At 53.5% G+C, this 19,647-nt stretch overlaps 2 protein-coding genes across 2 annotated transcripts in view; one reads left to right on the forward strand and one right to left on the reverse strand.

Annotated features, from left to right (window-relative positions):
- Window positions 1-11,961, forward strand: part of CDON (cell adhesion associated, oncogene regulated) — a 34,600-nt gene extending 22,639 nt beyond the window's left edge. Inside the window, exons 14-19 of the mRNA XM_074162347.1 lie at window positions 496-618; window positions 2,088-2,315; window positions 3,372-3,646; window positions 5,986-6,065; window positions 10,604-10,863; window positions 11,514-11,961. Of these exons, the coding sequence (XP_074018448.1) occupies window positions 496-618; window positions 2,088-2,315; window positions 3,372-3,646; window positions 5,986-6,065; window positions 10,604-10,863; window positions 11,514-11,680 (1,133 nt within the window). The 3' untranslated portion in view covers window positions 11,681-11,961. The remainder of the gene's footprint in view (window positions 1-495; window positions 619-2,087; window positions 2,316-3,371; window positions 3,647-5,985; window positions 6,066-10,603; window positions 10,864-11,513) is intronic.
- A 2,261-nt stretch (window positions 11,962-14,222) lies between these two features.
- VSIG10L2 (V-set and immunoglobulin domain containing 10 like 2) lies at window positions 14,223-19,252 on the reverse strand. Its single transcript, XM_074162510.1, has 12 exons — window positions 19,180-19,252; window positions 18,731-19,081; window positions 17,644-17,928; window positions 16,866-17,141; window positions 16,428-16,697; window positions 15,888-16,148; window positions 15,506-15,805; window positions 15,121-15,423; window positions 14,706-14,828; window positions 14,584-14,608; window positions 14,374-14,507; window positions 14,223-14,329 (listed from the first exon to the last, which is right to left on the reverse strand). The coding sequence occupies exons 1-12, from the start codon at window positions 19,250-19,252 to the stop codon at window positions 14,223-14,225; spliced, it is 2,508 nt and encodes an 835-aa protein (XP_074018611.1).
- Between the last annotated feature and the right edge of the window lie 395 nt (window positions 19,253-19,647).

The raw sequence follows: 19,647 nt of genomic DNA on the forward strand, positions 1-19,647 counted from the left end.
TCCCAAGTTTAACCTGTTTTTTCGGCCCGTTTTTCCTTGTTATTTGCCTTGTGTATTGTCAGTAGCTACTGTAACCCATCCCAAACCCAGCCCCTTCACAGTTTCCTATTTAAGATACACAGAAATGCTGTTGATTTTAAACGTAAAGGTGCTGGAAACTTGGATGACTATTTTGTGAGTTTAGTGACTTCTGGGTTGGTTTTTTTTGAGAAAGGTATTTTTCTTTTAAAATAAAATCAGTTGAAAAGACTGAAAAAAAAAACCCCACTTCTATTCATCAGAAGGTTCTTCTAAAAATCTGTTTGGCAAGACAATGCGAGTCTTACGATTTCAGATAAGTCCATAAATTGTTAATAAAAACTTTTGTGCTGCAGTACCCCTGCATTTTACAGCAAACGACGCTGCGATGTCCCCAGACCTCATTCTGGCTCGGGTGAATATGTGAAATGCAGTTGATTTATTGTTGTTGTTGGTTTTTTTTTTTCTCCCCCGTAGGTACGAAGCAATGGCACTTGATAAATCACCTGCAGCCAGAAACATCTTATGACATTAAGATGCAGTGCTATAACGAGGGCGGTGAGAGCGAGTACAGCAACGTGATGATCTGTGAAACCAAAGGTGAGCGGCCACTCGCCTGCGGGACCCTGCGGGGCCGCTGTTTTGGGGCGTGAAATATCTGCTTGTGCTGAACGGGGCCGGGGGGGGTTCTCAGTGTTAAAGTCAGCTGCCACAAAGCCGGTAATTTTCTGGAATGTTTTGGAGGATTGTTTTGTCTTCCCGAGCTGGGATTGTTTGGAACATATGGAAAGTGAGACGTTGCACTCCCGAGAAGGGTGAAGCTCTGCGGATTTGCTTGCCCGGAGAGATAGTGGTGTTGTTCTGGGCTGGGTTTTTTTTTCCTGCTGCGCTGATAGCCTCTCCTTAGGAGACAACTGCACTCTTGAAGATGACAGAATTGATTTGTACGTCTGTTTTATGTCTTGGGGGCTCTGTGACACGTTGTATAAGTGCAGACCACAGCAATTGATGGTTATGTTGGCTGCCTCCGTCGCTAATCCCACATGCCTCTGGCACAAAGTTTGTACTGTTCTCTGGAAGTGTCAGATATGGCAGTCACATTTATTTTCCGAAGAATTCCTGTCTCCTTTAATCTCTAAAACCAAGTAAGGCTGTAAAGGGAAAATACAGACAGTAAACTTCAAATGCAGTGCTATGAAAAAATGTTTTTTAAAAAAAAAAAGAAAAAAAAGCCCTCTAGGAGCGGAAGCATCAACATTTAGCAAAGTCTGTAGCAAAGCCTTTGAAAGAAGGGCTGGGAGCTGCAGGGTTTCAGGCTACGTGCACTGTTGGTCTTCCTTCTGCAAGGAATGTAACTTTCTTCCCTAATTTTAAACTTGGCAAGATGCAATCTGTCGTTCTCTTCCTGAAAATGCATCTCCTCCGGGTTTACGGGGGGAAACCAGCTTATCTAACGTATCTGCACCGAGGCACTTGTGTCTCTGACCAGCTTCACTCCTAAGCCAGGCCCCTCTTTTAGGTTCTTAGTGTCAAAGGAAACAAATCTGAGCTGGAGTGTGCTGGGAACGAATGTAAATTTAATTCCTGGGTTAAATTAGCATCTCATTTTCAGTGACTTTCTCTTCAGCTCCTGGTATCTGAAATAGTCTGGTTTTGAAAACAGGGTTAGCAGGGTTCACATCAGATAAAGCAGGTCATCTGGCAGCGGTTAGGTGATAGAAATGCGTGTTGTGGTTTTTCCTGACCTCAGAAGTGGAAAGATTTGCGCTCTTTCAAAGTTGGGAGTTAGTGCAGTTCTAGCCATGTGTACCTCAAGTTGCTCGTTAAAGTTCTGAGTGACCTGAGGGAGAGGGTTACAGCTGGATAATCCCTGGGTTCCAAGGCAAATAGTTACTACCCAGTAGTAGTTGGCCTTCTCATTATAGGTTTTAATATTGACTTGGAAGCTTTATCTTCGAGGCATTAGGATTCTAATTCCGCAGTAATTATTTTCATTTCATAATAAAAAAAGCACATTTAGAAAACACATGTAGCAAATGTACCCCGTACTTCTCTCTTCTTTCATCCAGTGAAACGCACACCGGGAGCATCCGAATATCCAATGAAGGACCTGAGTACCCCACCGAACCCGCCCGACCGGGCTGGGGGGAGCGGAGCCGGCCCTTCTAACGGCCCCGTTCGCAGCAGCGACATGCTCTACCTGATCGTGGGCTGCGTCCTGGGCGTGATGGTCCTTATTCTCATCGTTTTCATCGCCATGTGCCTGTGGAAGAACCGTCAGCAGAACGCCATGCAGAGTGAGTTCTTTCTGCTTTCCCTTCACAACAAAAATATATTGGAGTAAAATTAGTAACATTCGTATTACATTTTAGGAATGGGAAGCGGTTTCCTCTTATATGCCAACTGGCATTTATTTAGTGTTGTACTTTCTAGGTGTGCCCTAAAGTTTGGGTTTTTTAAGAGCAGCAATGTCTCCATTTCTCTAGGTCAATGCTCGCTGCCCAGCTGCGTTGCTGCGCAGCCGTGCTGCAGAGAATGGCGTGGGAGATGCCTGGGCAAAGTCTCTTCAGCTTGCGCTTCACTTTAAGCACCTGCATAGTTTTCTGCTGATGGTGGTGGCAGAACTTGTGTGTAATCATGAGTAAAGTATGGAGACTGAAGCCCCGTGTCTCTCCTTCTCCCTCTCTCGTGTATATCCGGAAAGAAAAAGAACTTGCAGCACTTGGAGGACGAGTCCCTTGTTACCCCTCAGTCCCTTCACAGGGAAATGGAGTTTGATGTCCGAGTCTTCTAGAGAGGTGTTAATAAGGAAAACCTCTCTGCCAGCAGGAGCCTTGAGCAGAGGTGCTGGGGCTTTGCAGGGTGCTCTGTACCCACCAAACGGTCCCGTCCTGGCAGAATCTCTTCACTTGTCGGATCGTAATGCAGACATCAGCCTTGCTCTTTCCCCAGCCCGGCGTAATTTTTGCATGTCCTTACTCTCTAACAAAGATAAATGAAACAAAACTTCTTGCAAGATAAGATAGCGTCTTCAGCTGCGGTCTGGAGAGATGTTCTGGAAGGAGTTTGTAGCAGACAGCAGAGGGGCTATTGATTATACAAATGGCCCGTTTTTAGACCATTCTTGGTAGTGAGTGACGTCAGCTGAGTCCTGTCAGACCAACCTTCCTAGTCTGCTCTCCAGGATGTAGCTGTTTTCCATTTCTGTATTTGTATACTGAGCGCTTCGATATTACAGCTAATTTACAAAAGCTGTAGAAAGAGAAAATAAGTTTCTTTTGTTTCTTAGAGACTCTCATGTAACTTTTCACATTTGGCAATAAACACGCTTTTGGCAATAATGTCTCTCACAGAATACGACCCTCCCGGCTATCTCTACCAAGGGGCGGATGTCACTGGGCAAATGATCGAGTACACGACCTTGCCTGGCACAAGCCGCGTCAACAGCAGCGTCCACGGCAGCTTCATCAGCAACGGCGGCCTGAGCAATGGCTGTCCCCACCTCCATCACAAAGTCACCAATGGAGTCAACGGGATGATGAGCGGAGGAGCCGGGCTGTACCCGGGACACACCAACTCCCTGCCCAGGACCCACGTGGACTACGACCATCCCCACCACCTCCTGAACGTAAGCGCTTATGGTGGGGGGACGCTCTGCCTGAACCTTGGGGTTTATGCAGAGGTTGTGGATGCAGATTTAGTTCGGATGGGGGAAATACTCATCCATTGATAACAGCCAGTTCCACTAAATTACTTATCCCAGAGGAAGCAACTGGGCTGATATTTCTGATGCAAACATCATGGTTTTCATTTGAGAATATCGGATGACAGCAAGAATTCCACTTACTCTGGGAAATCTGCCTCTACCCTCCCTCTAACAGCATGTAAGCTCTGAGAATGCTCCAGTGCTGTGCTGAGATACTTTACTTGTACATATGGTATTTCTCAATCTTCAAGTTAAATAGATTTAATTATAGCCGCTTATTCTGCAGCTTTATGGATCACCCGTTTTTCCCCCACCTGTTTCAGATCTGTAACTCTAAGCAATGCTATTAATTATGGCAAAGCACGAATGTAGCAGGAGGTTCCATAAAATAAAATGCCTCATACATCTTGAAATGCAGCAACGTAATAACCCTGGGTTTTTTGGAGTGTTGGTTTGTTGGGTTTTTTTTCAGTCTCTTGTTTGTGACTGAGACAGGCTCATTTTGTGTTTTGAAATTTAAAATAAAATTAAAACCTAATTTAAGTCTGCGACCCAGCCTTTGTATGCTGTGGAAAAATACTTCATTTGCTGAAATGTGTCTCGTTTCCAAGAGAGAATAATGATTTCATTATTGTCTATGGAAACAGATGGCTTGCATTCAAACTTACTAAACTTACTCAAAACTGTGAACGTTGCCCAGGAAAACTGAAAGAAAAAGTTCAAAAGTCTGAATAACCCATGCTGTTTCTGGAGAAAAAAAAAATGGGGCTATTGTTTGTGTTAGTAATTGAACACAAGCACTTCATTTTATTGAACAACAAATTAGCACTTGCACAGTAGTTACCACTTCACTGAGCTCCAGCTTTGAGCCCAGACCGGTTGGTTCTTCACCCGGTTCTGTCTTCGATCTGCCCGTCTAGCGAGAAATGCCGCTTTTTGCTTGATTTCAAGAGCAACCGAGGCCCAAACTGTGGTTTTTTTGGACCTGTCCAGCCTCCCGGTGGGTGAAACTCTTCAAAAGCATCCACCTGTACAAGCCCTTGGGAAGGGAAGGTGACCTGGCAGAAGGCTTGGGGGCTTGTTTTGTCCCTCCTAATTACTGTTTTTTGGAAACAGGGAAACAGGGAGCTTGCGCAGAGCATGTGGTGGCACAGCTCTCGGTCCCTGGAGTTCCTCCGTGCCGTGTGGTGGGACACGCCACGCTGTCACCTTGCAAATAGTTGAGTTGTGCTTTTCCCCCTCCGTGTCAGAGAAAGTTTGAGTCACGCAACCTCTTCCCACGTAGAAGGATGGGGACTGGCACGGGGCGAGAACAGGATGTTCTCATCCTCATTAGGGCTCTCTTTATTGTTTCATTGATTGGGCTAAATGAGGAAGAGAGAAACTGGCCAGGATGGCAATCAAGACTAATTAGGTATTTCCTCCGTGCTCCCTATTGGACTGAGCAGCCTCAAAAAACTGAAGGAGAAGTCTTGATTTTGCAGAAATAGGGGTTGTTAGGAGTTACCCACCACTTGAAATCTCAAAAAGCAGGTGAGCTCTCCCAAAGCGGCTCCCCCGAAAGGCGGCCTGGTAGCCCGGCTCCGCCGTCCCGCTTCGGAGCGGCTCCCGCCTCGGTGTCCGCCTGGGCCCTAACAATGAGGTATGTGTTAATCTGGGCATTTCTGCTCGCTCCTAACGGCCCCCGCAGCCAAAACCAACAACACGAAATCCCTCTCACCCAGAGTCATTGCTGGCGAAGGAATTACCCCATCTGTAAAAATATTAAATGTTTCAAAAATCAGTGTAGTGGAGTAAACTGATCTAATCGGAGTAATTACAGGAAAGTGGGATGGGTTTATGTTGTGACATCAGCTCTGCGAGTTTAATGCTCTGTCTCCCCGAACGGGCACAGTTTGCTAATGAACAGCAATTTGCTTTCATGTCTGTCATCAGCGTTAAAAATAAACATATTTACAGTGTGTTTATTAAATTAAACCTGAGCGTATGAAGCCGAAAACAGACCAGGGAAATTACCACATGCTTGTCCAAGCTGCAGTTATTTACTTTCCTCCGTGGCGCTGGCAGAGCCCCCCCCTTGGCTGCGCACAATCGCCCAGTGTTGCCGTGCCACGCTGCGGGCACCCAGCCCGAGGTCCGGAGGGTGGTGCGAGTTTGGGAACGAAGTGAAAGGGCTCAGGATGCTGAGCGTCTCTCCTGTGTTCAAATAGCGATTGATTTTTTTACTCTTAATAATTTTTTTTTACTCCTCCCTGCTGCAGGGCGGTGGGATGTACACGGCAGTGCCGCAGGCAGACCCCTCGGAGTGCATCAGTTGCCGGAATTGCCGGAACAATAACAGGTGAGGTAAAACCCCGCGAAGGCAGGACCTTCCCAGTGGGAGCCCTCGCTCCAGTGCTGCCTCTCAGCCAGGGAGAGAGAAAGCGGAGCCCGAGTCCCCAGCCCGGGGGACGAAGCAGCTCCCTGTCAGTGTGAGAGCAGTCACTGATTGTCCCTGGGACGGAATAAAACCAGTTATTAAACCCCCAGAGCTCCTTTGGCTCAACACGTTCCTCTGGCGCTCTCGAAGAAGTGAGGCAGGTTGGGTGCTGGATTTTTATTATTAATTTTTTTTTAAGACCTGATTTCCTGTGTTTTCTTCAGTTTGGAGATAACAAAATGATTCCATATGGAGTTTGTCAAATAGGATTTAATTGGTCTTCTGTATTTTACATTTCCTGCCGTTCTGTTAAGCACACCAACAAACCGGAGTCGCAGCTTTGCTGTCACGGCGCTATTTTCTGTAAAACGTGGGATTTGAGGTTCTTCAGGCTTTTCAGGAGCAGCCTGGCCAGCCGTTGTCAGTGTGGGATACGTTTTGGTTTTTTGTGTGAGAAGAGGGATTCTCATATAGAATAAGGGAGAAATCTGTCTCTGTTGTAGCTGGGAGTCTGGATTTTTATTAGGTTTTTCACTTTTGAAAGTTTTAAAGAATACCCTTCCGGGCTTCTGACTAAATCTCTAGTTATTTTAATGACTAAAAATAGGAGTGAAAGTCAGGCGTGCTGGACTGCTCTGACTGGTAAATTCTGGATTTTTTCAATCATGCTTTGAATTCTCTCTTATTAAAATTGTCAGCTGCCTTTAGGTGTACATCTGGAGAAGCTGAGTTGAAATTAAGCTGCTGTTGAAGGCAGAAAACCTGTTCGCTTTATTTCATGGGTTTTACTTTTCAAAATATAATTGCCTTTAAATTCTTCCTCCTTCCCTAAATACACGCATGATGGTGTGGTGGAGATGCTGGCAGGTGGAGCTGGGTGCGCTGTGGCCAGACCAGTGTCACGCTGGTCTCCGGGGAGAGGAGCTCCCATTCCATTGGAAGCCAGTTGCCTGTTCTTGAGGAGGCCAGTAACAGCAGTCATCAAGGGGAGCACGACTGGCCGCGGCTGGGAACGTGCTGTGTGTGTTACACCATAATTAAGAGCTTGCTTCCCAGTTTTAAGCATATTTTAATTTTTAATTGCGCTTAGTTTTGTTTTTTTTTTTTAAGAAAGCAGGGAGGATGGGTTCCATCCTCTGCATCCTCCCAGATGGGTCATCAGCAGGGTCTGAACTTTGAATTTTCACATCCCTGTTCTATATTTGAGCGCGGGACAGAGAAACAAGCTGTCCCTTACAGCTGCCTTACCCCAGAGGGGACCATTAACCTCCGCTTGGCAGGAGCTGGGGCCGCTCCGTCCCCTTCCCGGCGCTGGGGGAACGGAAGGAGGACATGGGAGAGGAGGAACGGGGGGACTGGAGACGTGCCGGGGTATTACACCAGGGAGCGGGACGTGCGGCCGGGGTGAGGAGGAGGAGGAGGAGGAGGAGCTGGTGGGTTAGCGTGGTCAAGCCAGGAGGTTTTTGGCAAGGGGAAATTTGGGGCTGGGGTCTTTTCCCTGTCTTTGTTCAACCTCGGGGCTGCTTTGGGTAGGTGAGGGCTGTCCCCTCCATCCTGTTAGCGTTTGTGCCTTGTCCCCCCCCTCAAATTATCACATCTTGTGTATTAAAAACACGGACCTCCCTCTGCAGAACACGTGCCCCAGAAGGGGAGGAGGTGGGTTCGGGTGGAAACACCTCCAGCAGGATGATGGTCTCCAATCCCTGAGCATTCCGGGTGCACCTGGCCGGGCTCATACCTTCCACCTTGGCACTGCTAATTCCCAAATTAGCCCATTTCCACGGAATGCCTGGAGTTGTTGCTGATTTGGGTTGAATTTAGCAGTCGTTTGAATTGTGACCCATGTGCAAATGGATCCTAAAGGTTTCGCCTGTGCATTAGCTGGCAATTGTGGCTGCTTTCAGCAATAGCCATCTCAGAGCAGGGTTTATTATTACAGTGGTGAAATCCCTCAGTTTTCTGTTTAAATTAGCACTTTATGCTCTCGTAAGGGCTGGTGGAGGTTTGCCAGAGGCAGGAGTTGCTGAAACGGGGATACCCGCTTTGCTGGTGTGGACAGAGCCGGTAAGACGAGTGCGGTTTGTGCTCCCTACGTTGGGATTGAGAGCTGATTTTTTTCCTTCTGTGGTGCTTTTACACTAAAACTTTCTGGATGCTTGATGGTTGCCGAGGAATTCACGTTTTTGCAGATCTCTCTTCTTTGCAAATTCGCTGTATTCCGGTGGGAAATCTGAAATACACACTTCAAATAAACCTGTATCGATCCCTTTTTCCAGCTCTTTAAATCTAAATTATGTTGGTGTGGGCTTTTCAGTCAGATTGTAGTTTGGTAGGGTTTTTGAGAAACTGACAGAAAATGTGTTTTTTCTGTCTATCTATCTATTTTCACACGCTGCTCTGGATATACCAATGGCTAGTTGCCATCAAAATGGGGTTATTTAAGCTTAGAAAGCTGAACTGCTGTTTTGAAACATCATTCAAGCCCGTACAGTAAGACAAAGAACTACACCGACCTCTGTATCTTTAAAAAGAAAGCCCCATAAACATGCAAACCCAAACATTTTAAATGGTTCCTCTAAGAATATAATTTTTTTTAAAAAAAAGTGAGTGCAGTCAAAACCTCTGTGGAAAGAAATGCAAACTAATAAATGGATTTGTTTGAAGACCAGATGTGTTTCATGTGGATTCTTCAGTGGCTTCTGTGGTATTTTGGTACTTGGAATAATGATTTTTGGAGGCGGTTGTGGGAGCGGAAGGACCAAACAGGAGAGCGAAGGCTGAGGATGAAGGTTGGTGCTGCTCCCTCCTCGCCGCGGCCAAACAGCAGCCCCCGGAGGGGTCCCCCTCGTCCCCTGATCTGGCTTTGGCAGTGAAACCTCTGCTGGGGGTGGGAGGTGGAGGGACCTTCCTCTGGTTCCTCCTCTAGAAGGTTGATTTGCGTCATTTGTGGGTGTTCTGTTGCTCTTTCAATTCTGACAATATCGATGGCGGTTTTCAGGTGGAAATAGAAACTGAGGCTCCAAGCGAGTTTGTAGGACGAGTCCTTCAAGAGTGATGGTTTTATGTTTTATCACCGTGACCTTTTTAATGCCATAAAAGTGCTTTTGGGGACTTTGGGCAGTACCTTACCGTGATTGCCAAGCCTAATGTCTCTCAGTTTGAAATCAGTTTGGGTTTAGCAGCTGATCCCTCTGCGCCTCTGCTGGCTGCCACCCTGTCCCCGGCGATGTCAAAGCCCATCTTCATCCCTCTTCCAGCAATACAACCGTCAGTTCGGCTCAGATTTGGGCCAGAATTGCTCTAAAGAAACACAGACGAGAACCTGAACTGCCAGATCCCAGCTCTCAATTTTAATGTTTCAAAATGCCAGCACTTCGGTAGCATCCCAGTGATAACCAGCTCCCTCCAGCGGGATGCGTTAGGCCCGGCACCGCAAGCAGGACCGATGGCGGTTGTATTTAAATGTGGCAGCAAAAAAAAATATAAATTAATTCTCTGAGTCGTATCCGTAGCAACATATAAGAAAAATGGGGGGCCCTGTTTAGCCTTTGGGGGAGCTTTGTGGAGTCTCGCGGGCTCCCGGAGGGGTCGGGCCGCTCCGTCCTGCTTTGGATGCGTCGCTTTTATCTGCGGGTCCGTCTCTGTTCCACGCTGCGGGACACGGGGCGCTTTGGGGGGTGGTTTCCCGAAGCCTGTGGCAGCTGTACAAGCGAAACTTTGCCTTCTGCGGTAATGATGGTTTTGTATAAAACCACACTGAAGTGTGATTTTGGGCTTTCGTACGTAGGAATTGCTTATATAAATGTTTGCTGGGGTCACGTTGTTCCCAGGGCTCCAAACTCTGCGGGCATTTTCCCTGCTGGTGGCCCTGGGGGGTATCTCTCCTAAGGTCCAGCTCCTTTTTCTTTAAAGGTTAAATAGCTTGGCTGTAACAATTGTTTTAGCAGTTTATCTTCAATTTCACAGCCTTATGCACATATTGTAGTGCCACAGTCCAAGTTACACAGCAGAGGGGGAGTTATATTTATAATATTGCATCTATTTTTCTAATTTGTGTGCAGTTGATAACACATACTATTTATTTTCCGAGCTACGTCTGTTTGCTGTTTGGGTTCCAAACTTGAGCTCTTTTTCTTGGCAGTGAAAACCTGTTTTCTGGGGCTGCCTTGATGGAGAAATGGACTCGCAAGTCAGGTCATCAGGTCACAGTCGGTGCGGGGAGTAACCGAGCACGTTTTTGGAAAATTTTGGCTGCCTGTCGGGGTTTAAAAATGCTCAGTTCTTTTCTTAATGTCAGGATTGATCCAAAAATATACGTAAAACTTAATTGGCGAGCTGTCTGCCCGTTGTTACAGTGAATTTACAACCGTGAAGTACTTAAAAAATTGCACTTTTTCAGGATAAATGGTGGAGAGAAGCAGCTCTGAGTAACCCCGCTTCGGCTTGTCTCCCGCCTGCAGGTGTTTCACCAAAATCAAAGGCGCTTTCAGCAGCAGCGCGCTCCCCATCCTGCCCGTGGCCGCACCTTACCCGCAGGAGGGTTTGGAGATGAAACCCCTGAATCCCCACGTCATGGTGGCCATGTGCTTGGCCTCCGCCGGCCCGGAGTGCGGTGCCCTGTGCCCGCAGGAGGAGGGCAAGGAGAACGCCGGGCCACCCTGCGCCCGGCACCCCTGCTGCCGAGAGGCTGTGGACCATCTCTCCGGGGATCCCACCGAGGGTAAGGCATTCCTGAGAGGAGAGCGCCGGCTTTGGGGACGGCAATATTCTGTAGGGAGCTTAATTTATGGCAGAGAAGCTAGTAATTAAGCCCCAAAGACCTGGCTTTTTGAGGAAGATGAAGCGTTCCGCCTTTCCCATGGCAGGAGGCGGGAGCAGCAATGCGCAGGTGCTGGTCGCTGTCGTGTCCTTCGTGATTGATGCCTCTAAACGAAGCTCATGGAGCAGGTGCCCTCCAGATAACGAGGCTGGGTCTGATTGACGCTGCCTCCCAGTTGCCTTGCACCTATAGCATTCCTGTGGTCTTCTGAAATGCTGCCCGATAGAGGTTTTCCCTAACGGGCGGGCATCCGTGATGGCCTGGAGCTGTCCCGTGGGCAGGAACAGGCAGGGGAACGTGGGTGGGAGTCGGGTTGACCTCATCGGTGTGACCTGTGCGGTATCGGTGCCCTGGGCATGCTGTGATGGAGCCGATGATCGGAGCTGTTGCCTGCTGCAGGGGGAACAAGCCTGAACTCAAAGAGCATCACCTGCTTTTATAAATCTCAACTTTTTGGGCTTGTGGGTCCGTTGAGCTGAGAGAGGAGATGATCTACTTAAAAAAACCAACCATGCAACAACCAACCAGCCCACCCTGCTCTTGCTTTGCAGGTGACAACTGCGTGCACTCGGAAACATCAAACCATGTTTTGAGCTGGAGTCCCCTCCTCCTGCAGCCCGTTTCCAAGGACTGTAATGAAAAACCAGGATGGAATTCATCCGGAGTCGCCCTAAATGGTTCTGGGGACCTTCGGCAGCTCCAGCTGCAGGAAACCTGAGGCAGTGGCATGGTCCCCACTTAACGCCAGTAACTGCACAGCCGAGTCGCTGAAAGGGAGTGATGGAGGGATGTTAATTATAACAGAGAGAGTCACTATTTATTTTTTTGTAGTAGTGTCATATGAATGTATCTTGTTTTTAAAAATGGTTGCCTTTTTATATTATTTATGCCTTGAAATTCCGTTGTGTGGTTTGTTTTTTTTTCCCCCGCGCACCATGAAACTAGCCTGGTTCTGTGTATAAAAAAAAGAATTGTAATAATATAAAGAACAACGCTGGGAAATGCGGAGTGTGTTTGGTGTGTCCCCAGCGCAGGGAGCGCTTCCCAGGAGCCTGACACAGGGCTTCAGCCACGCGGTTTTACGCTTCTGCTGGCAGCTCGGGGTTGATGTGCTCCAGCCTTCCTTTCCATCAGTGCCCCCCCCCCCCCCCCCCCCCCTTCTGGTTTCTCCAGGAAGGACCCAGTGGGTAAATAAGACAATAAATAAGCAAAATGACCCTGGGGTGAGCGGGTGCAGCGCGGCTGGAGAGGCAGAGCTCGCTTTGGCGACTGTTTGTGTCTCTCGGTGTTCGATAACCCAGGTGTTTGCAGAAGCGCGGGTGGAAATCTCACCTTCCCACAAAAATCCAGTTCAACTGCGCTTTTAACTCCTTAGTTTGAGGGAATGTCAACGGCTTGAACGGCTCTGAAATGAAACAAGTTGTGTTGCAGCAGCTCCCACTGGCCCTGCCTCGGCTGGAAGAAACCGGCCTGTCCCTGGGAAACAGCATGATGTAGGTGTTGTAATGTTAACTGCAGGGTTTGGGTCTTTAAATTTGGAAAGTTTAAAAAAAAAAAATCAGAGTAAATAAACCATGCTTGTAAAGAGCTCCTTTCCCCCCTTCCCCCCCCCAAAAAAAAATCAAGAGCACATAACCCCAGAAATGAGGTGCATAAATTACAGTTACCGCTGCCCCGGGGCGACACGTGCAGCCGCCTTTTCACCCAGCGAGTGTTTTTCCAGCCGGGGCTGGGGCGGGAGGAAGGATGCTGGCCCACGCCGTGCTGGCCCGGCTGGGGCTGCTGCCAGCCCTCGGGGAGCGGAGGCTGCAGGTGCAGCGGGTTTTGGGGAGCGATTCCTCTTTGAGGAAGAAGCTCTTGTGATCAGCATCTCTCTGTGGGCTGTCTTAAGTGCTGCAATGGGGTTGGTTTGGTTTTTTTCCCTTTTATTGTATTAGCTATAAATATATTAATTTTTTTTGCCTTTCTTTTTAGGGTTTTGCCTCTTCCCAGCCAGAGCTGATGAATTCTGAAGCTCCCTGCAAGCCCCGTGTGGGCACCCTGGACCTCGCATCACAAAACCCATGGACTTCGACTGCCACCTACCCCTGCTCCGCAGCAAAGCCCTGCTCCTCCCTCTTCGTTTCTCTTCTCTCCTAACCTGACCTTCTCCGGCCGCTCCTTGCAGCCCAGCTTTCCCCTCGGTGGATTTCTCCTCCGCAAGGCTTTTCCCTGGTTTCTGATGGAGGTTGGCAGGCGAGTGGTTGGGTTTTACCTCTGGCTGCTTTGTTTTCCCCGAACGCTGAGATTTAACCATATTTTTAAATGACTTTGCTTAAACCAGACCCTGCACGTGCTCCCTTTTATTGTGTCTGTGTCGTGCGGAGAAGCTGTATTTTCCTAAGGAGCTGTAATATTTCTTTGGAAACTATATGTATTTTGAAGTGATGTTTTTGCAGGGCTTTGGAGTTGGGTTTTTATCTTCAGGGGTGGTTTGATAAAGAGAGTGATGCTGCTTTGTGGCAGGAGCGGGGATTGGTACTCCATGGGCACTGAAGTGAGGTTGGTTCTCACCACTTGATAATCCCCAACAACTTATTAACCAAATACAGAAGAAAATAGCCAAAGATGCTCTCATTTTTCACATCAGAAGATGAGGGCCAGGGAAAGCTGGGGACAGCCCGACCCTTTCCTTGGACCTTGTCTCCCTCTGGGCTTGCACAACCTTGGGGGAAAACCATCTCTAATAGCTGTTTTTACCATTGGCCTGGAAATGGGGAGTTTGCGGTGAAGACGAGGATCCCTTCCCCACCCGCCAAAGCTTTGTGGCCGTCTTGGCACCACGTAAAATCCAGCGTGGTCCCAAAACAGCCTCCACCACTGCAGTCCTCGCACACCCTTGGGCTGAGAGCGAAGCTTCGGCCCTTGGGTTTTTTTTTCTCCCATCAGTGAGAAAATATTTATTTTAGCTCCAGAAGTAACTGAAGGCTTGAGGCTGAGCTGCTGGGTGCTGCGTTGCTTTTTATAGCACCTAAAACCAGGCAAAGCCTGCCATGAGGCTTCTGAACCTCCATGGTTTTGGGGTTAGAAAAGCCACAAGCCCCAATTTTTTTGTGCTGGGTCTGAATTATGGATGTTTTTCCAGCAGCCTGGGAGACGTGTCCACCTTTCCTGGCTTTATTAATGCCAAGGGCCCAGCGGGATGCAGCACCGGCAGGCGGTGCCGTCCCAGGGCGTGAAACGAGGGGGGAAAGGGAAATAAAGAGAACAAGCCCGAGAGGTCATGGCATTGCCGTCACAGTGATGGTGACGTTAACTGGCGGGTCTTCTGTGACGTCCCGCGGTGCTGAGAGCGGCTCTGCAAGGTGTGGGAGAGCCCCCAGTGACACTGTGCGGGTGCCAGGTCACCGGGGGGGTGGCTCAGCCCTCGGCTCGCCCTGTGGGTGCCGGTACCTGTGCCAGGGGCAGCCCGGTCTCCCGGGGCTGGGGCTGCTCCTTCCTCCCTGCTTGCGGCCGTTTCGGCATCCTCAGGGGTGGCCATGGGCTCCTGGGCACTGGGGCTGGCCCTTGCGGGGGGACAGGTGGGGGTCTCAGCGGTGGTGGGGTGCGGCAGCCGTGGGGCAAGGGCGTTTGGTCACTCACGTGCGGAAGAGCAGGTCGTGCAGCCCTGGGGACAGACAGACAGACAGACAGATGGGTGTGCAATGTGGGTGGCTGGGGTCCTGCTGTGATGCACACCCTCCCCCCCGACCCCTGGCACTCACGTGGGAGGGTGTCCCGGTGGTGGGCGACCCAGCGCATGGCCAGGAGTGATGCTGCGGTGGCCACCAGCATCCCTACCACTGCCGCCCCCATCACTGCCGGATAGGCCTCGAAGGGAGGCTCAGCTGGAAGAGAAGGGTGGCTTGTCAGCCTGTGTCCCACCCCCCACCCTCCCCCAGGGGTAATTAGGATAATGAGGCACCTGTGTGTGAGCTGCACAGAGGGAGAGGAGGCAGCAGGCACTCCCCACCAAGGCCCGGCAGAGCCCAGAAAGGCAGAAGGTGCCTGTTCACTCTGAAACCTACTGACGGTGGCTCCCGCTCGGCTCCTTAGCTCCGTGGAGCTAAGACCCTGCTCCAGGTCTTCCACTCAGACCCTGCTCTGCCCCCAGGGAGCAGCGCGTCCCCCCCACTTCACCTGGCGTCTGCACCTCGGAGGGGTGCCCGGCCGTCCGGTGGTTGACGGCCAGGACGCGGAAAGCGTAGACCACAGCTGGGTCCAGCCCCCCCAGGCGCCGGTCGCGGGAGTGGGGCTCGATGTCACCGGCGGCCGTTTCCCAGGGGCCGGGCACCTGCCGGGGGGGTTTCTTGGCCTGGCGCCGTTGCACCACGAAGCCGGTGAGGTTGCCGGCGCCCTGCGTCCGCCACTCCAGCCGCACCTCGGTGCGCGCCCGCGTGTACCGCAGCTTGCTGATGGTGACGTTGGGGGGCGCTGGGTACCCTGTGGCCAGACGGAGTGTGGCAGGAGGGGGCTGACCCCCTCCCCCCCCCCAAACCCACCCTGGGGACCCTCCAGGACTCACGGTCCACGCGGAGGCGGACGGGGAGGCTGGCGGTGCCCACGGCGTTGGCCGCGGTGCAGCGGTAGGTGCCACCGTCCCCCGGCCACTCGGTGTCACCCACGGTGAGGTTGACCCACGTCTCTCCCTGCTCCAGCCGGTACTTGGCCAACCCCGGCGTCACCTCCCGCTCCTTGGGGTCGTACCAAACCAGGGTGGCACCCAGGTTGTCACCGTTGCCACCGCTGTGCCGGCACGCCAGCCGCGCCTCGCCGCCCTCCAGCACTGCCACCTCGCTCCTCTCTGCCTCCAGCTTGGGGACCTCTGCGTGGGGACAAGGGGGGATGCAGTGGTGGCACCCCACATCGCCCCCCCCCGTGGCACCCTGGGGACAGGTCCCACTTACCCAGCCGCAGGCGGCACTCGGGGCCGGTGGCCAGCAGCGGGTGGGTGGCCGCACAGACGAAGTCCCGGCCCCCCAGGCTGCCGTCGGCGCTCAGCACCAGGACGGTGGTGGAGGACGAGGGGTCCCCCAAGGGCTGGTCCCCACCATCCCGCCAGCGCAGGGTGACCGGCGGCGTCCCCCCCTCCCACCAGCACCGCAGCATCACGTACTCGTCACCCTTGGTGGCCGCCGCCGCGCAGGAGGGGCCGCCGGCTGGGACCCCTGCGGGATGGAGAGGTTTCGGGCCGGGGTACGGTGTTGCTGCGCCAGAGCAGCCCCCCCAAAAGGGGACCACCCCCAGGCACGGGGCGGGGGGGTCTTTACACCCTGGCTGCACCGTGGGGACCCCCATTTTGGAGCAAGCTGGCGTTGCTGGAGGTCCCAGCCACGGCAGTGTCACCTTGGGGTGCCCACCCTGTGGCATGGCTGTGACATGGGGGTCACCGTGGCTCTGTGGGGGGGTCAGGAAGGGATTTGGGGGGGGGACCTGTCTGCACTCACACAGGGTGGTCCCGCAGGCAGCCCCCTGTGGCAGCGCAGGGTGGGAGGCCAGGCAGGAGAAGGAGCTGCCGTTCCTGGTGGCTGCCCCTGGCTGGATGCTGGTGGCCATGGAAAGACTCGTCCCCATCACCCCCTCTTCCTCCTTCTCCTGGGGGCCCACCCAGCGCAGCCGTGCCGGGGGGAAGCCCCCCATCCAGCGGCACCGCAGGGCCACCTCCTGCAGGTCACTGGTGGCCTGGGCAGAGCAGCTGGGGCTCCCGGCGGGTGGATCTGCAGGACACCATCAGCGCTGGGGTGGGTGGGGGGACTTGTCCCCACCTCGCTTTTACCCCCCCACACCCAACTTGCCCCTCGCACCCACATCCTCACCAGGGAGCGTGTTGGTCCATGTCGCCCCGGGGGGGACGCACTGGGCCACCCCCCTCCAGGGCTACTTACAGTAGACGGTGAGGACGATGGTGGCCTGGGTGCGGGTTTGGAGGTGGGTGTTTTCGGCCAGGCAGGTGTAGGTGCCCGCCTGGGCGCGGGCGATGGCGGCAATGACGTAGGTCTGGCCCACGTGGACCTGGGAACCATTGTGGAGCCAGATGTAGCGGCTGGGGGGGTTGGAGGGAGCCAGGCAGCTCAGCACCACGTCCTCCCGCTCGCCTGCCGAGAAGCCCCCCTGCTCGGGGGAGAAGGGCTCCACGCTGATGGCTGGCTCATCGGGGCCGTCTGCAGTGACACGGGGTCCTTTAGCCACGGGAGTGTCCCCGCTGAGAGGATGCAGCCCTCCCGGGGGCATCCTCCCGCTGGTGGGAAACCAGCCTGGGAAGCCTCCTTAGAAAGAGTGTGCCATGGTGGTTGTGAGCAGCCGTGATGCACGGTGGCCATGGACATTCCATGGTGCAAAGTGGCCATGGAGGGCACTATGGTGCTTGGTGGCCATGGACATGTCATGGTGACTGTGGAAGCATCACAGTGGTGGCATGCATGGTGGCCATGGTGGCAACATGCTTGTTTGGCATGGTGGCCACAGAGGCCAGGTATGATGGTGGCAGGGTGCATGGTGCCCATGGATGTACCATCGTAGTTATGGATGATGGCATACTGCTTGGTGGCCGTGGACATACCATGGTGGCCACGGTGGCATCTCCAGCCCTGAGGATGCCCCCAGAGCTGGTACCACCTTGGGGAGCCCCCGTGGGGAGGTGGGACGGAGCCCTGGGGCACTCACAGACGATGTCCAGGTAGACAGGCTCGCTGGTGCGGTTGTTGACCTCGTTGCCCACGGTGCAGGCGTACCAGCCAGCGTGGCTGCGGTTGGCAGGCGTCAGGCGCAGCTCTGCCCCGGAGCCCCCCAGCCCCGCGGGGGATGCCGAGGGACCCCTCCGGGGCTCCCGGTGCTGCCAGGAGAAGCTCAGCGGCTCCGTCCCCTCCCGCACTGCACAAGTCAGGGCCACTGCCGTCCCTTCCGCCGCCGCCGCCGCCGTCGGCCGCACGAAGGGCTTGGAGACGGGCACTGGGGGCACCGAGCCCGAGCAGCCCCTGAAGCTGCGGCCGCTTCCCCTGGTCCTGCCAGTAGCCCCCCGATCCCTCCCGTCCCACCCGGGGATGATCTTTGCAGCCCAGATAACTTACTGGCTAGTGAGGTGCTATAGCAGCTGGCAGGGTGGCTAGTGAGAATGCTTACAGGCTAGTGAGGGGGTGGCCTGGCTGTGGGCACGGGAGTTAGCTGGAGCGGCCATGTATGGGCTGATGAGACCAGTTATGGGCTGGTAGAATGCTGGGTTGGCCAGGGTAAGGCGACGGGGATGGCTAGTGGGCTGCTCCGTTGGCTGGTAGGGTGCTGCATTGGCTAGTGGGGCCTACACTGGCTGGAGGCAGGGGAGTTCATTGGCTACTGGTGTGCTATGCTGGCTAGTGAGGTGCTATATTGACTAGTGGGCCATTACGTTGGCTAGTGGGGCTCTACATTAGCTGGTGGCGTGCTTTGTTGGGTAGCGGGGCCTTTCGTTGGCTCTGTGTTGGCTAGTGGGACACTGGTGTACTACAGCTCTCTGCTTCACTGGCTGCTGGGGCCCTTTGCTGGCTAGCAGGGTGTTTTGCTGACTAGTGGGCTGCTACCTTGGCTAGTTGGACCCTTTGTTGGCTAGTGGGGCCCTTTGTTGGCTAGTGGGGTGCTTCATCAGCCAGTACCACGCTACCTTGGCCAGTGGACACCTCTATTGACTAGTGGGCAAGGGGATGCTTCCTGGGAAGCCAGGGGAAGGCGGTGCTGGCTGGCCCGTGGCTAGCGGGGTGGTCACCGGCCGGCGGCTTACCCAAGACACGCAGGAGGATGGCAGCGTAGCCCACGCGTAGCCGGCCATGCTGCGGGAAAAGCCCCTGGCAGAGGAAGCGGCCCTGGGCGGCCGCCCGCAGCTCCTGCAGCTCCAGCGTCCCGTTGCGCAGGGTCACCCGGCCCAGAGTCCCCGCGCCTGCGGCCACCGCCACCTCCTGGCCCGAGCCCACCGCCACGGCCCGCGGTGGCCCCGAACCCCCAGCGAAGCTCCAGAAGACCACAGCGGGCGGCGCCGATGCCACCGTCCCACAGCTCAGCTCCACCGCCTGGCCCCGCACCCCCGTCACCGCCCGCTCCTCGTAGCCCACCTCGCTGGCCACCAGCGGCTGACCTGGCCCGGGGGCACCACGAGTCCGTCAGGTCTTGCCCTGGGGGGAAATTTGGGGAGGGAAAAGGGGAACTGGGGCGGGGGGGGGTGTCTCTGCTCACCCCCCGCCAGCGCTGGCAGCAGGAGAAGGATCCAGGGTCCCCTCCGTGGCGACGGTCCCCGGCCACGCTCCATGGCGCCATGTCCGGCACCCAGCCCAAGCAGGGCTGCTCCTCTCACATTACCCCCGGGTAATTAAGCCCGGCCCTGATTAATCCTTAATTATTTATAACCCTGGGCAAGGCGGGGGGTGTGTGTGTGTGTGTGTGTGAAACCCGACCCCTGCAATCTCAGGGCTGAGCACTGGCGCATTCGCTGCAGGACTGGCAGCACCTCCTTCCCTTCACAGAGGAAATGTTTTCCTTTTCCCCTCCTCCCTCCCCCAATATTTTGGGGCTAAAAGAGGGGAAAATGAGCCGCTGCCTCTCCCTTCACCCCCTTCCCCCCCGCCAGCCTTGCTCGAAACCGCGGGGTCTGGGCGCCGGGGTTTGATATTTCATCTCCCGCTCCGCGCTGTGCCCCGGCCCATC

Source organism: Numenius arquata, chromosome 22 (genome assembly GCF_964106895.1).
Source record: "Numenius arquata chromosome 22, bNumArq3.hap1.1, whole genome shotgun sequence".
Taxonomy (NCBI): Eukaryota; Metazoa; Chordata; class Aves; order Charadriiformes; family Scolopacidae; genus Numenius; species Numenius arquata.

Bases quoted from the DNA above. Each gene is read 5' to 3' on its own strand.
- VSIG10L2 (XM_074162510.1), bottom strand. From the start codon at position 19,252: ATGGAGCGTGGCCGGGGACCGTCGCCACGGAGGGGACCCTGGATCCTT. The intron at 15,424-15,505 runs GTGAGTCCTGGA...GTCTGGCCACAG, and splicing joins CGTCCGCCTCCGCGTGGACC to GGTACCCAGCGCCCCCCAAC. The intron at 14,829-15,120 runs GTGAAGTGGGGG...CTTCTCTTCCAG, and splicing joins CTCCGAGGTGCAGACGCCAG to CTGAGCCTCCCTTCGAGGCC.